The 14,530-nt window shown below is 43.5% G+C and overlaps 1 protein-coding gene across 1 annotated transcript; it reads left to right on the forward strand.

Annotated features, from left to right (window-relative positions):
• Window positions 1-482: 482 nt before the first annotated feature.
• Window positions 483-13,975, forward strand: SLC52A3 (solute carrier family 52 member 3). The gene is made up of 3 exons (XM_044298318.1): window positions 483-1,522; window positions 7,614-7,737; window positions 12,799-13,975. Exons 1-3 carry the CDS (start codon window positions 483-485, stop codon window positions 13,009-13,011), a joined length of 1,377 nt encoding a protein of 458 aa, XP_044154253.1. The 3' UTR covers window positions 13,012-13,975.
• The last annotated feature ends 555 nt before the right edge of the window (window positions 13,976-14,530 follow it).

The following is a 14,530-nucleotide window of genomic DNA, read 5'->3' on the forward strand; positions in this document are numbered from 1 at the left end:
CGCCTCCTTTGTTGTGTTTTTGCGTCGTCATTTGCATATGTTATAAAGATCGTTTTTGATGGTTCTATAAGTCCAGGATTGATGCCAGAGGTAACGTTTTTATTAACTGTAAGCTTGCTAGGGAGCTGTGGGAAGGGTTGAAAAAGTGAAATGCTGGTGACAGACTCCCTTTAAGTAATCAATGAAATATACATTGCCAAGTAGATGCATTCATAGTTTATGCAGAAGTGCTGATAAACTTTTAAGGAATTTGCTTACTTCATAGCTCGGAGAATATTACTTGAGGTTTCAAGAGTCCGTAGTCAACACTGACCCAAGACAGAATGGACTTTGGTTACACAGAACGAGATAAGATGTACAGTATTTTGTAAGAAGGGGGAGGTTCAGGGAAGGAACTTGTTACTCTTTTACACAGGAGGACAGAATACGAGCTGGACTTTTTCCCAGTTGGACAGTCTCTACTGCTTAGAAGGTAGTCAGACATGGCTTTTGTCACCCACTTGTTGGCATGTATCTTTGGAACTGGTTCCTGGGTTGCCATCAATGGACTATGGGTAGAACTTCCAATCATCGTGAATGATGTTCCTGAGGGATGGTACTTACCATCATACCTTACTATCCTCATCCAAATGGCCAACATAGGGCCACTTTTTGTTACTATAATGCACAAGGCAAAGCCTGGCTGGTTGAAGGAGGTCGCTGTTATACACACCATTATTATTCTGGGAATCGTAGCCTTGTTCCTCTTAGCATTCTTCTGGAAAGAAACCACATGGATTGCAGGGCAGATGCACAGCACAGGATTCCTGATCTTAACCTTTTTCCTGTCACTGGTGGACTGTACTTCATCAGTGACCTTCCTGCCATTTATGATGCAACTGCAACCCAAATACATAACTACATACTTCATTGGTGAGGGTCTCAGCGGTCTTATCCCAGGATTATTGTCTCTGGTACAAGGTGTCGGGATGATTAAGTGTGTCAACTATACACGGAATGAGAATACAACTCAAGCCTGGCCAAACTCTACAGATGGTGATTACTACATAGAAACCCAGTATCTTCCAGCCAATTTCTCAGTTCAAGTCTTCTGGTTTCTTCTGTCGATTATGATGGTCTTCTGCCTGGTGGCCTTTTTCTTCCTAACAAGAGTTTCCAAGGAAGACAGCTCCAATGTTTCCTTACTTCAAAGTACAGTCACCCTCAATTCTTACTCAACAACTGATGTAAAGCTATCATGTAACATGGAGACTTCTGATACGAATAAGAGCACAGAAGACATCATTCATGGTAGTGGGGCTTCTTCAGGCTCAGATAATACTAAAGTAAAGTATTCCTGGACTCACTATGCTCTCATTTACTTCCTTACTGGATGGGTGAATGCTCTCACCAATGGTGTCCTGCCATCTGTACAGACATACTCTTGCATGCCATACGGTAACTTGGCTTACCACCTTGCTGCTTCCTTGGGCTCCATGGCAAACCCTTTGGCTTGTCTAATTGCCATGTTCCTACCTAGCAGGTGAGTGAGAGAATTTGCACTCAAACCATTTAAAGATATGGCCACACAGGCTGGATTTTTGCAGCAAAATCTGTGACAAATCAGTGTCAAAAATCTGTGATGAAACCACGTGTATTGACAAATCCATTGTGCACTGCAGAGGATGAAATCTGTGTTGCAGCAGCCAACTATTCCCCACATAGACGTGGATCCATATCTAGCAGACCTTTATGGTGTATTAAATGGATATGCCGTAAATGCCTGTTTTGAGCCTCACTGACCAAGTGCTTTTCTTCCTTTTTTCATCTACACCTTCCAAGAGCTATAACTTTTTTGTTTTTCTGTCTATATAGCTGTATGAGGGCTTGTTTTTTTGCGGGACAAGTTGTAGTTTTAATAGTGCCATGGGGTACACATAACTTTCTGATTAACTTTTATTAGCTCTTTCTGGGATGCAGATGAGAAAAACAGCAACACTGCCACTGAGTTTTTACGTTATACATTTTGCGCCGTTCATTTTTCAGCATGAATAACATAGTATCTTTATTCATTCTCAGTACGATTACAATGATACCAAATACATATAGTTTTTTGTATTTTTTTACGTTTACTTTTGTGCAATAAAACCCCTTGAGAAAATCGTTTTGAATCGCCGCATCCCAAGACCCGTAACAGTTTTTTCTTTTCACGGAGTTGTGTGAGGGATTGATTTTTGCAGGACGACTTATAGTTTTCATTGGTATCATTTTGGGGTAAATATTACTTTTTTTCCCGGTGGCGACTATTTTTTCCCGGTGGCGACTAAGAATAAATTAGCAATTCTGGCATTTTTGGTTGTTTTTTTTACAGCATTCACCATAGGGGATAATTTACATGAAATTTGTGCAGTGCGGATCAATACAGATGCAGCGATACCTGTCATTCCATCTGTCACCGCTTACATGCGGCGGGTGCCATTGCCTGCGCCATGTAAGGGGTTAAACAGCCTGTGCAGCCTGGGGGATCCGTGCAGCACTTGTTGTGAAAAGGCGGCGGCCCAGCCTGAGGCTAGGGCTACACGACGACATGTGCAGGGCACAACTACACATAGGGCACAACTACACTGCTACATGGGTCGCGTGACAACTTTTATAATGATAGCCCATGGTGGCGCACTGCGACATGCTTTGACTGCGATCTTGGATGGATTTTTTTCTACTATCGTGTCGTAGTCGCAGCATGTTGCATGTCACGGTGCGACACCGTAGACTATTATTGTAAAAATTGTTGCGCGACATTGGTGCGACAAAATGTCGTCGTGTAGCCCTAGCCTAAGGCCCTTTAATGCTTACCGTAAAAAAGGATATGGGTGGACATTAAAGAGTCAAAGGGGTTCTCCAGGAATTATTTAAAATGGCTGCCAGCAACCTGTCATAGAATGTGAGCAGGACTGGTGGCCTCCACTTGCAAAGCTTCCTTGGAAGGGGAGGTGAAGGGTCAGGGCATCACTACACACTACGCTCTGGCACTTGCATATACTGTATATTAAACCAACAGAATAATTGAGTACAACTCTGTTCCCCTTTAAAATCATCAACATTTATAATATAATCAAAAAAATTACAATTTATCATTTCCCACATCTCTTTATATTTTAAGGTCTTTTTGTGACATTGCCCATGTGTTCTTATACTAGGGCTCATTGGTATAGAAGCACAGTGGTCCTATTTACATACTGCTAGATCTGAGGTCTTAGGGATGAGGTGCAATAATGGTACACCTGTATTGTTAGGTCTATAAAGTACATTTGAATGTTGCAGATGCAGTGCTATGTTTTTGATGCGGTTATTATAATCATGATTTGTAATTTCTTAGATTATTTTAATAAATGTTGATGATTTTAAGGCTTCTTGCAGACGAGCGTGTCCGGATTACATCCGGATGCATTGCGTCTGCGATCAGGGAAAATCGTGCGAGTGCGTACGCAATTTCGGTCAGTTTTGACTGCGATTGTGTTGCGTTGCTCAATTTTTTTCCGCGTGAGTGCAATGCGTTTTGCATGTGCGTGAGAAAAAGCTTATTGTGGTACCCAGACCCGAACCCGGACTTCTTCACTGAAGTTCGGGTTTGGGTTTGGTGTTCTGTAGATTTTATTATTTTCCCTTATAACATGGTTATAAGGGAAAATAATAGCATTCTTAATACAGAATGCTTACTAAAATGTGGGTTTAGGGGTTAAAAAACTGTAAATTGACTTTTATCAATTTACTTACATCACCTCCTAGCAACCATGCGTGAAAAATCGCACCGCAATCGCACTTGCTTGCGGATGCTTGCGATTTTCACGCAGACACATTTATTTCTATCGGGCCTGCGTTGCGTGAAAATCGCAGAATATAGAATATGCTGCAATTTTCACGCAGCGCACAAGTGATGCGTGAAAATCACTGCTCATCTGAACAGGCCCATTGAAGTGAATAGGTCCGGATTCAGTGCGGGTGCAATGCGTTCACCTCACACATTAATTATTTATTTATTTAATGCACTTATGTAGCGCTACTATATTCCGCAGCGCTTTACAGACATTAGCATCCAACTGTCCCCAATGGGGCTCACAATCTAAGGTCCCTATCGGTATGTCTTTGGAGTGTGGGAGGAAACCGGAGAACCCGGTGGAAACCCACGCAAACACATGGAGAACATACAGACTCCATGCAGATGTTGCCCTTGGTCGCATTCGAATCTAGGACCCCAGCGCTGCAAGGCACGAGTGCTAACCAATGCACCCACACGGAATTCTTGCCTGTGTGAAAGGGGCCTAAAGTGGAACAGAGTTAGGCCTCTTTCACACAAGCGTGACAGATTGGCTCTGGATGCGTTCAGTGAAACTCGCACCATTTTGCAAGCAAGTTCAGTCAGTTTTGTCTGCAAGTGTGTTCAGTTGTTCAGTTTTTTCCGCACGGGTGCAATGCGTTTGTCACGGAAGGTAGATAAGCAGGGAAATAACCAAACACAGGGAAAACAAACAGAACAATATACTAGGCCCAAAAGCTATGGAGAAAGGGTCACCTCCTAGCGATCCCTAAGGCTTTCCCTATACTGCTGTGCACATGTGCATACCCTTATGGTGGATATGCACATGCCCTCGTGCCTAAGTCTATATACCCTGGGAAAACCCTGAGCAGTAGGGAAAGGGGAAGAGGCAACCTGCTTCTTCAAACAGGAGGAAGCAAGCGTCTCCCTAGAGGCCTAGATAAAAGACACCAAGGGAAGAAACAGAGAGGACTTATCTTGAGCTGAGCTGGAGCAGACAATCCACAACACATCCAAAGCCCACAGGAATGAACTATAACCCGCACAGGCCACTGGGAGAAGGAGGAATAAATAGCCTCGCTAGCAATCAACCCAGTACACCTGAGGGAAGGTGGATCCAGCTCAAACCCAAACCAAAACAAAGAGAAGAATCAGACATGTGCAGCCAGCCTGGCAGATCTCCGCACATTCACAGGGCAAGGCGTGACAGCGTTTTAAATGCATTTTTCACGCGCATGATAAAAAACTGAAGGTTTACAAACAACATCTCTTAGCAACCATCAGTGAAAAACGCATTGCATCCGTGGTTGCAGACGCAATGTGTTTTTCACTGAAGCCCCATTCACTTCTATGCGGCCAGGGCTGCATGAAAAATGCAGAATATAGAACATGCTGCATTTTTCACGCAACGCGGAAATGATGCGTGAAAAAAAATGCTCATGTACACAGACACATTGAAATGAATGGGTCAGGATTCAGTGCGGGTGCTATGCGTTCACGTCACGCATTGCACCCGCGTGGAAAAAACTGAACAACTGAACGCAATCGCAGGCAAAACTGACTGAACTTGCTTGCAAAATGGTGCGAGTTTCACTGAACGCACCCTGAACGCATCCGGGTGAAAGAGGCCTTAGGCCTCTTTCACACGGGCGTCAGTTTTTTTGCCCGGATAAGAGGCGGGTGCGTTGTGGGAAAATGCGCGATTTTTCCGCGCGAGTGCAAAACATTGTCATGCGTTGAACTCGCGTGAGAAAAATCATGCATGTTTGGTACCCAAACCCGAACTTCATCACAGAAGTTCGGGCTTGGGATTGATGTTCTGAAGATTGTATTATTTTCCCTTATAACATGGTTATAAGGGAAAATAATAGCATTCTGAATACAGAATGCATAGTAAAACAGCGCTAGAGGGGTTAAAAAATAAAATAAAAATTTAACTCACCTTAGTCCACTTGATCGTGAAGCCCGGCATCTCCTTGTGTTTCCTCTGCTGAACAGGACCTGGGGTGAGCATTAAATAGAGGTAAAAGACCTTTGATGACGTCACTCCGGTCATCACATGGTACGTCACATGATCTTTTACCATGGTGATTCACCATGGTAAAAGACCATGTGATGACCGGAGTGACGTCATCAAAGGTCCTTTACCTGTATTTAATGCTCACCCCAGGTCCTGTTCAGCAGAGGAGACACAAGGAGACGCCGGGCTTCGCGATCAAGTGGACTAAGGTGAGTTAAATTTTTTTTACAAATTTTTTAACCCCTCTAGCGCTGTTTTACTATGCATTCTGTATTCAGAATGCTATTATTTTCCCTTATAACCATGTTATAAGGGAAAATAATAATGATCGGGTCTCCATCCCGATCGTCTCCTAGCAACCGTGCGTGAAAATCGCACCGCATCCGTACTTGCTTGCGGATGCTATGCGATTTTCACGCTTCCCATTCACTTCTATGGGGCCTGCATGAAAATCGGACAATATAGAGCATGCTGCGATTTTCACTCAACGCACAAGTGATGCGTGAAAATCACCGCTCATGTGCACAGCCCCATAGAAATGAATGGGTCAGGATTCAGTGCGGGTGCAATACGTTCACCGCACGCATCGCACCCGCACGGAAAACTCGCCCGTGTGAAAAGGGCCTTATACTCAGTTATTCTGTTGGTTTAATATTCATTTTTGAGTACTTCCGTAAGGGCATGTTGTTACTTTATAGTGGATATAATCAAATATTGTATATAGTATAGATTGGGGAGTTTTCCTGTCAGGCTGCTCAGCTATGATGGCATATCGTAGGCAGAACCGCTTCATTACCATCTATTATAGAGCAGTAGTGTGCAGTGAGGCCCCTCACTTTCCAAGGCTACTCTGCAAGTGGAGTAATTAACCAGTCCTGCTTACATTCTAGGACAAGTTGCCAAGCAGCCATTTTCAATCATTCCCGGAGAACTCCTTTCAGTTGCAAAAATGTACACAAAATTGCACTAAAATTATTGTGCAATGTAAACCAAAACTTCAAATGTATTATTCAGCTTAAGCCGCTGTGATAAATAGGGCACATCTTTATAGACTGACTAGTCTAAAGGTGGCCATACACATTAAAGGGGTTGTCCAGTTTCAGGCACAGCCCATCCTGCCGCTCCAGTTCTCCCGTCTTGGCTGCAACAGTGATGTCATGCTGACAAAACGTGACTGCTGCAGCCAATCACTGGCCTCTTAGGACAGTGGTAGACTGCAGCGGTCGCATGTCATCGATGGGACATCACTGCTGAGAACCAGAGGGGCAGTGTTGGTCTCCCAGGTAAGTACTTGCTCATTTTTTTTTAATCAACTTTAGTATAATGTGTATGTTGACTGTAGGGTGCCTTCACACGTGGCCGCAAAATCCATATTAAAATATGCATTAAAAAAACGGAATTAAACAAAAAAACTAAATTAAATGATGCACACAGAGGTTTTTGTCTGGCCGAATCCCAGCATATTTGCCGGGTAGTGGCCGCATCTCTGCCGGACCCCATTATAGTCAAGGTAACATCCAGCAATGCCTGGTCCAGAGGGCTTCAGCAGGCTGTTGTCGGCTGGGACTAATAACATAAATGTAAAAATCTGCATCTGTGTATATTTTGTCCGATTTTTCTGCCACGTGTGGAGGCGCCCTAAGTTTATATTGCTTTAACCTTAGACAGTAAATCTGCCTTTATCCTTTCGCACAATTTGACCAAATATAATTATATATAATATAATAAAATAATACTGCTAATAATAAAATACATGGGGAGCATCGCAGATGAAACCATCTTTAAATTTACACCCATCAGGTCTCTTCTGATCCTTGTACTGCTTTCAGTGCTGGGGACAGGATTCGGGGCTTATAACATGATGACAGCAGTGATGAGTCCATGTCCTATTCTGCAGAACACTAACTGGGGAGTAATCCTTATTGTAAGTATGAAATCAAAGGGCTTTTCTGTGGGTCCTGCAAACCTACCCTAATTACATATAAAAAGGCTGTGGAAGGAAGTCTGGACCTGCATCCAGGGAACCCGGCCACATGATGCCTGCTTCTGCCGTTGTCGTCTGGCCTTGAGGCACGGATGGGACACTACTTCTACTGTAGACAGGGCCAAAATTAACCCCACTCCCTGGTGCATGCGCAAACTCCTGTATCCATCTCATCTGCACATGCACCAGGGAGAGCAATAGTTCCATCCACAGCGGAAGTGATGCCCCATCCATAGCCCAGGGCAGAAACCTGGTAAAGGGTATGATATTGGCAGAAGCTGGATTTTCAGAAGATGAGTGTCACTAGAAAAGTAGAAAATGATATAGTCTGAAGAAACAATAAATATAATGAAAACGTACCTCCACCTCTAGAAGAGCTTAAAAGGGTTTTCCGAGATTTTTTTACTGATCGGTGGGGGTCTGAAATCTGGGACCCCTGTCGATCAGCTGTTTTGAGAAGGCATCAGCACTCCTGCGAGCGCCAGTGCCTTCTCTAAGCTCACCGAGCACAGCGCCGTACATTGTATAGCGGCTGTGCTTGGTATTGTGCTGAGCCTCATTCACTTCTATGGGGCTGAGCTGCTCCTAGAGCAGGTGACACATGAACTTGTCATCACTGGCCTAGGAAAAGCTGAGACAAGGCCACAGCGCTTACAGAAGCGCCACTGCCTTCTCAAGCAGCTGATCGTCAGGGGTCCCGGTTGTTGGACCCCACCAATCAGATACTGAATACCTATCTTGAAGATATGTCATCAGTAAAAAAAAAATCTCGGAAAACTCCTTTAAGTGGAGGCCCGCTATAAATCAAGCATCAGGACATCTCTGCTGACACAATGTGGACTGATCACCAAATGGCAGAGCTTATGACCTGTCTAGGATAACGAGTCACTGTCTGTATTTTATATGGTAATATGAAAAATATAAGACGCAACTATCAAGTTAAAATAAAACTGCAGGCAAAACAAACAGTATACACAATATACAATTAGATTTACTAATGTGCCTGAGCCTATAACCTGTCCAAAAAGTGACAAAATTGTTGGCGTAAGTAGGGTTTCTACCCTTTTTTTTTTTTGACTTGCTCAAAAAAAGGGCAGGGCTTATCAGGAGGCGCTGGAGCTTTGCTGGAAAGGGGCTTGACCCAAGATGTGCCATATTGATCCAAATTTGCACCAAAATTGTGGCATGAAAATCTGTCTAAAAGTAAGGGAGCATTAAAATAACCATATCTGTTTTGTGGTCCACAAATTGCGGATCCACAAAACCCACACATTTTGTGGATCAGCACTGTCTTGCCCTTTGTCCGCAAAATAGATAAGAATAGGAATTGTTCTTTTTTTTTTCAGGGGTGCTATTCGCATCTTTTGTGGCCCCACTGAAATGATTGAGTCTGCATCTGATCCGCCAAAAATGCGGATCGGATGCAGACCGAGAATACGGTCGTATGAATGCCTCCTATGCCAACTAATACTTGGTATAGAGTCAGAGAAAAGATTTATCATCCAGCCTGAGCCCCTGTGATAAATCCAATGCAAGTCTAGAGAGCCATCTATAGGATTAGTATATCTGCCCTTCTGTGTGCCGCTCCTATGCAGAAAGGAGGCAATATGGACAATCACAATACATTAGTAAGTGCCTTGTATTAACTTTCTCTACGTGATAAATGCCATTTGCTGAAGTGAGACAAACCCTTTAAGGTAGAATACTTCCATAGTTACGGTATATGTGGGTACACTATCCCCCCATAGATTGCTCTATTACAGCTTTGTCTGGAGCTGTCCTGTGGTTTCTTGCCAAGCCCTTAGAAATCTGACACAACATAAACTGTCTTCTGTCACAAGGTGGCGCTGTGGCTCCTATTTTCTGCCACAATGTCTCTTTACCAAAGTAACTGCCACGGAAATGAAGCTCTAATGCAAAATCCACAAGACAACATTGATCCGGCTGATGAGTGTAAATCTATACATTTTCTTGCAGAGATCCTATTTTTCATAGAATTTAGAGTACGTTATATGGACAGGCACCTGTGGCATAGCAATTCATTATCCATGCGTCTTTTATCAGAGACCCGGATCAGCCATTGATTTACAATTTCTGTTCCGTTAGATCTTGCTCTGTAGATCCTCCTCTAAGCAGAGAGCAGCAGATTTTTTACCTTAGGGGAGCAATAAATACAAATTAAAAAATGTTTACAACACAGGAGCGTGTGATGGTCAATTATCTGGTTCTTTCTACAATCCATAGGTTATTAGGATAAAAAAAATCCTATACAGACTCTAAGCAGTATATATATAAATGCAGGTGAAACTCGAAAAGTTAGAATATCGTGCAAACGTTCATTTAAAATTAGAATTTTGTGAAAAGGTTCAATATTCTAGGCTCAAAGTGTCGCACTCTAGGCAGATAATTAATCCATACCCCCTGAGCAAAGGGGACCTGAGATTGTGACTTTGGGGTTTTATAAGCTGTAAGCCGTAATCGTCCAAATTATAACAAATAAAGGCTTAAAATATCTCGCTTTGCATGTAATGAGTCTATCTCATATGTTAGTTTCACCTTTTAAGTTGGATAATGAACTTTGCACGATATTCAAATTTTTCGAGTTTCACGTATATGTATATAATTATGTCTTACTTTCCACTACAAAAAGCTCTGTTTACCAACCCCCTAACATGTGAGGCCATACATGGTTATACATAAGAAGGAACCCTGCCCACAAAGGGCAATATTTACTAAAGTGATTACACCTAGACCTCAGAAAATGCACCCAAAATGTAGTGCTATTGGCGCATTTCTGGCCCATCAGGTTTTAGAAAGATCTATCGCATCAAGCGCATCAAGGACTGTAGGACGGAGGCTGTATTGTTAACGAACTTTTCAAAGGAATCGGGTTGGAATTACCATCCAGCCTGCGCCACTATGAAAAATGTGGCGAATCTTTATACTGCTTGTTCATGGCGTATACATTTTAGACAGGATTAGTAAATCTGACCCAATGTACGTCCCAGAAGTCTGTGGCCCAGATTTACTAATATGTCTCAGCTAGAATCAGTCTAAAAAAATTGGTCCAAATTTTTGGGCTCGCTTAAAAAAGTAGTGACGCTTAAGCCGAAAGGGCCAGGGCTTTGCTGGAAAGAAAACTAAGCAAACCAATGGTTGGTACAGAGTCAGAGAAAAGTGTCTATCCCTGCACCACGTTCATCACCCCACCTGAGCCCCTGTGATAAATCTGGTGCAGGTCCACGCAGCCTGTCTAAGGCCTCTTGCACACGAGCGTCATAGATTTGGGCCGGATAAGATGCGGGTGCGTTCAGTGAAACTCGCACCATTTTGCAAACAAGTTCAGTCAGTTTTGTCTGCGATTGTGTTCAGTTGTTCAGTTTTTTCTGCGCGGGTGCAATGTGTTTTGATGCGTTTTTTCACGCACGTAATAAAAAAACGGAAGGTTTACAAACAACATCTCTTAGCAACCATCAGTGAAAAACGTATAGCAAAACGCAGAATATGGAACATGCTGCGATTTTCACACAACGCAGAAGTGATGCGTGAAAAACAACGCTCATGTACACAGACCCATTGAAATGAATGGGTCAGGATTCAGTGGGGGTGCAATGCGTTCACGTCACGCATTGCATCCACGCGGAAAACTCGCTCGTGTGAACGGGGCCTAAGGGAGTAATGTATTAACGTGTGACTCTTTGTTCTTTTTTGGTGTGTTTAGCTTTTTGGGATACGATCCAAAATATCACACTTCTTTTTTTTTTTTTTTTTCGGACAACATACCTATGGATTTGTTAGTCTAAGGCTTGTTTCACCTTAGTGGCAGAGATCCAGCAGGCCGTTCCGTTAGAGAGCAGCCTGCCAGATCTCTGCGCACTCCGGCAATGCCAGAGGTATGTAAGGTATGTAACCACGCAGTGGTTTTCTCCCGGTCGATTGTCGGCATATTTGCTTGAATGCAGCCAGATCTCCGCCAGCCCCCTGCCGGAACAGCCTGCCGGATGTATAGCGCTAGTGAGCAACTAGCCTAAATTCTAGTCATACTTATTACAAAGGCCCTGCCAGTTTGTACGTGGTGCCAGGGGACTAAAGTAGACTTGAGATTTTTTTGCTACTTTTGGATAAATCCGGCTAAAGATGTAGCCCTGTCCACAAAACATCTGGACAAACATTAGTAAATGTAAACTTAAAACATCTGGACACATATTAGTAAATGTAAACTGCAGGCCATGGCAAAAAAAACACAAAAATGGTGTAAACACTTAAAATGGTACAAATATTTAACATCACTCTTGATACATTACCTCCTAGGTTTACGACGGGCTTAGTAAATCTGCCCCATTGTCTTAGGACATGCACTTGCTTGGGCATGGCTGCAGAATCACACTTTTTTATAATGTGTCCCAGTATTCACTGGAATAGGTCTGCAATCCGGGAGTTTGTTGCGGAACAGAGGCACGGAACCCCACGAAAGCACTACGGAGTGCTTCCATGGGGTTTCTCTCCGTGCCTCTGCACAGCAAATTTTGCAGTGCGAACCGTCAGATGCGGATCGCGGACCCCATTCAAGTGAATGGGTCCGTGATCCGCATGCAGCGGCCCTACAGTCAGTGCCCGTGCATTGCGGACCGCAGCAAGGGCCAGACTGGCACACGTTCGTGTGCATGAGCCCTAATAGCAACATGGCACAGATAGTTCACAGTAGTGGTTTCTAACCTGTAGCTCCCCAGCTGTTGTAAACTACAACTCCCAGGATGCAGCAAGTTGTAGTTTTGCAACAGCTGGATAGCCACATGTTTTATATTTTCCTAGCATTTCAGACTTGCCATAACCATATCTAAAAGGTAAGTTGTCCTCTGTAATAGTTACAATTCTGTAACTTTATTTGCGGGACAGACAACCTAAACCTAAATAAGAAGAGTGCCCCTTTAAGATCCTCCTGTACGACCTACCTTTATGTTGCACAGTTCTCTGTTTTGACTTTTATACCTGTTTTTTCAGGTCATCTCCTGGATCCTCTTTATTGGGACGCTCAGTTACGTGAAAGTCATGATTGGAGTCATTCTCCGCAGCCAGGGTCACAGCGCCCTTGTGTGGTGTGGCGCGGTGGTACAGCTAGGATCCATGATCGGGGCCCTTGTCATGTTCCCGTTGGTAAATGTGTACAGTTTTTTCAGATCAGCTGATCTCTGCAATATGAACTGTCCTAGCTAAGTCCCCAGTGAAAGGAGTAGGATAAAACACTAAATATATCCCTCTGTGTATGAGAATGTAGACTACAGATAGCAAGACAGATATATTTACATAGTAAATAATATAATGCCAAAGGGAAATATACAAATATAGGTGCAAGGATTATTTCAGTACTGTGTGCACAATGCTTTCTAACTTCTATATTCCTCAGTTCTGCGGGGGGACAGGGTGGATAGCACTGCAACATTGCAGCACTGCAGAGATAGCTTCATAACCAACCTTAAAAGCATGGACTTTTTTACTAGCATGGAGCTTTTCTACTAACCCTTCTATGCCCACCGATCAGAATTTCACATTCCAAAAACATACTTAAAAGGGTTGTGCCCTAAACTACTTTGCACGCTAAAGTTTATTTTCATCAATGACTCTTCCCCCCATTTTTCCTTGGATTGTTTTTTTTGTTTTGTTTTTCTTTTCTTCAAAATTTACCTAGTTTGCAGTTTTCTCTCATCATCCATGCTTGAATCCTACATCCTGGTTTGTCATGTGACTGGTATCCATTTGTAACGCCCCAGAGGTGCATTGCCAACTTTTACACCTCTCCACTATCTCCTATGGTTGATTCAATGTCATCATGTGTATTTATTCCAGGTTCAAACACTGTGCATTTCCTGTTTTGCAACTGTTGTGTGTAAATGTAGTGTGCATGGTTCACCAGCAGGTGGCAGCAAGCTTGGCAGGGCTATTTTGTCTAGAATGGAGCCCTTCTTTCCATTCCAGCCCTCTATAAAAAGGGAGGAGTTTTAATTAGTGGAGGTCATTTTAGAGTACCCCCGCTTGGGGAAGGAAGCAGGCCCTCGTCCCTGCTGGACGGGCCCTGCTAAAGTCAGTCTGGAGTGCCCCCTCCAAGGGGAAGGCTGTGTTTCAGCCAGTAGAGCACCATCAGCTCTGCTGGATCAGGAGGCCAAAGCAAAGAGCCTCAGAAGCCAGGAGGAAAAGTTCCCTGGATAAAGATAAAGACAGAGTCAGACTACAGAAAGTACATCCTGTTAGCACAGCAGAGCTAGAGAGCAACAGATGTAGCAGAGCTGAGTGTGTTTGCCTGCCAGAATTTAAGCCAATGCCTGCTGGTAACCAAGATAAAGTTGGAAGATTGTTTCCTGATAGTTTATTCAAGTAAAGCTGTTATCAACATCAAGTCTGGACTCAATTTTTTTAATCATCACCTTCATCACCTATCCTTTGCTCTGTTGTGGACAACAGCATCCAGGTTAGCCAGGTAGGAGCACCGTGACACATGCACAGCCACATCTAAAGGGACATTATAGTCTACCCTTACACCACTCTGGCATTCCTACACCTGGGTACCACCAACACCATCTACTTAAGGGGACTATGTCCCTTGTTTCTTCAATGCAACTGGCATCATGACAAATTTACTTAAAAACAACCCCGTGGTCGGGTGCTGCACATTCATACCTTAGGGCAGTGAGATGTGTCCTGACATCAGCAGATCATGTGACACTAACCATGCCCCTTG

Source organism: Bufo gargarizans, chromosome 6 (genome assembly GCF_014858855.1).
Source record: "Bufo gargarizans isolate SCDJY-AF-19 chromosome 6, ASM1485885v1, whole genome shotgun sequence".
In the NCBI taxonomy this organism is placed as follows: domain Eukaryota; kingdom Metazoa; phylum Chordata; class Amphibia; order Anura; family Bufonidae; genus Bufo; species Bufo gargarizans.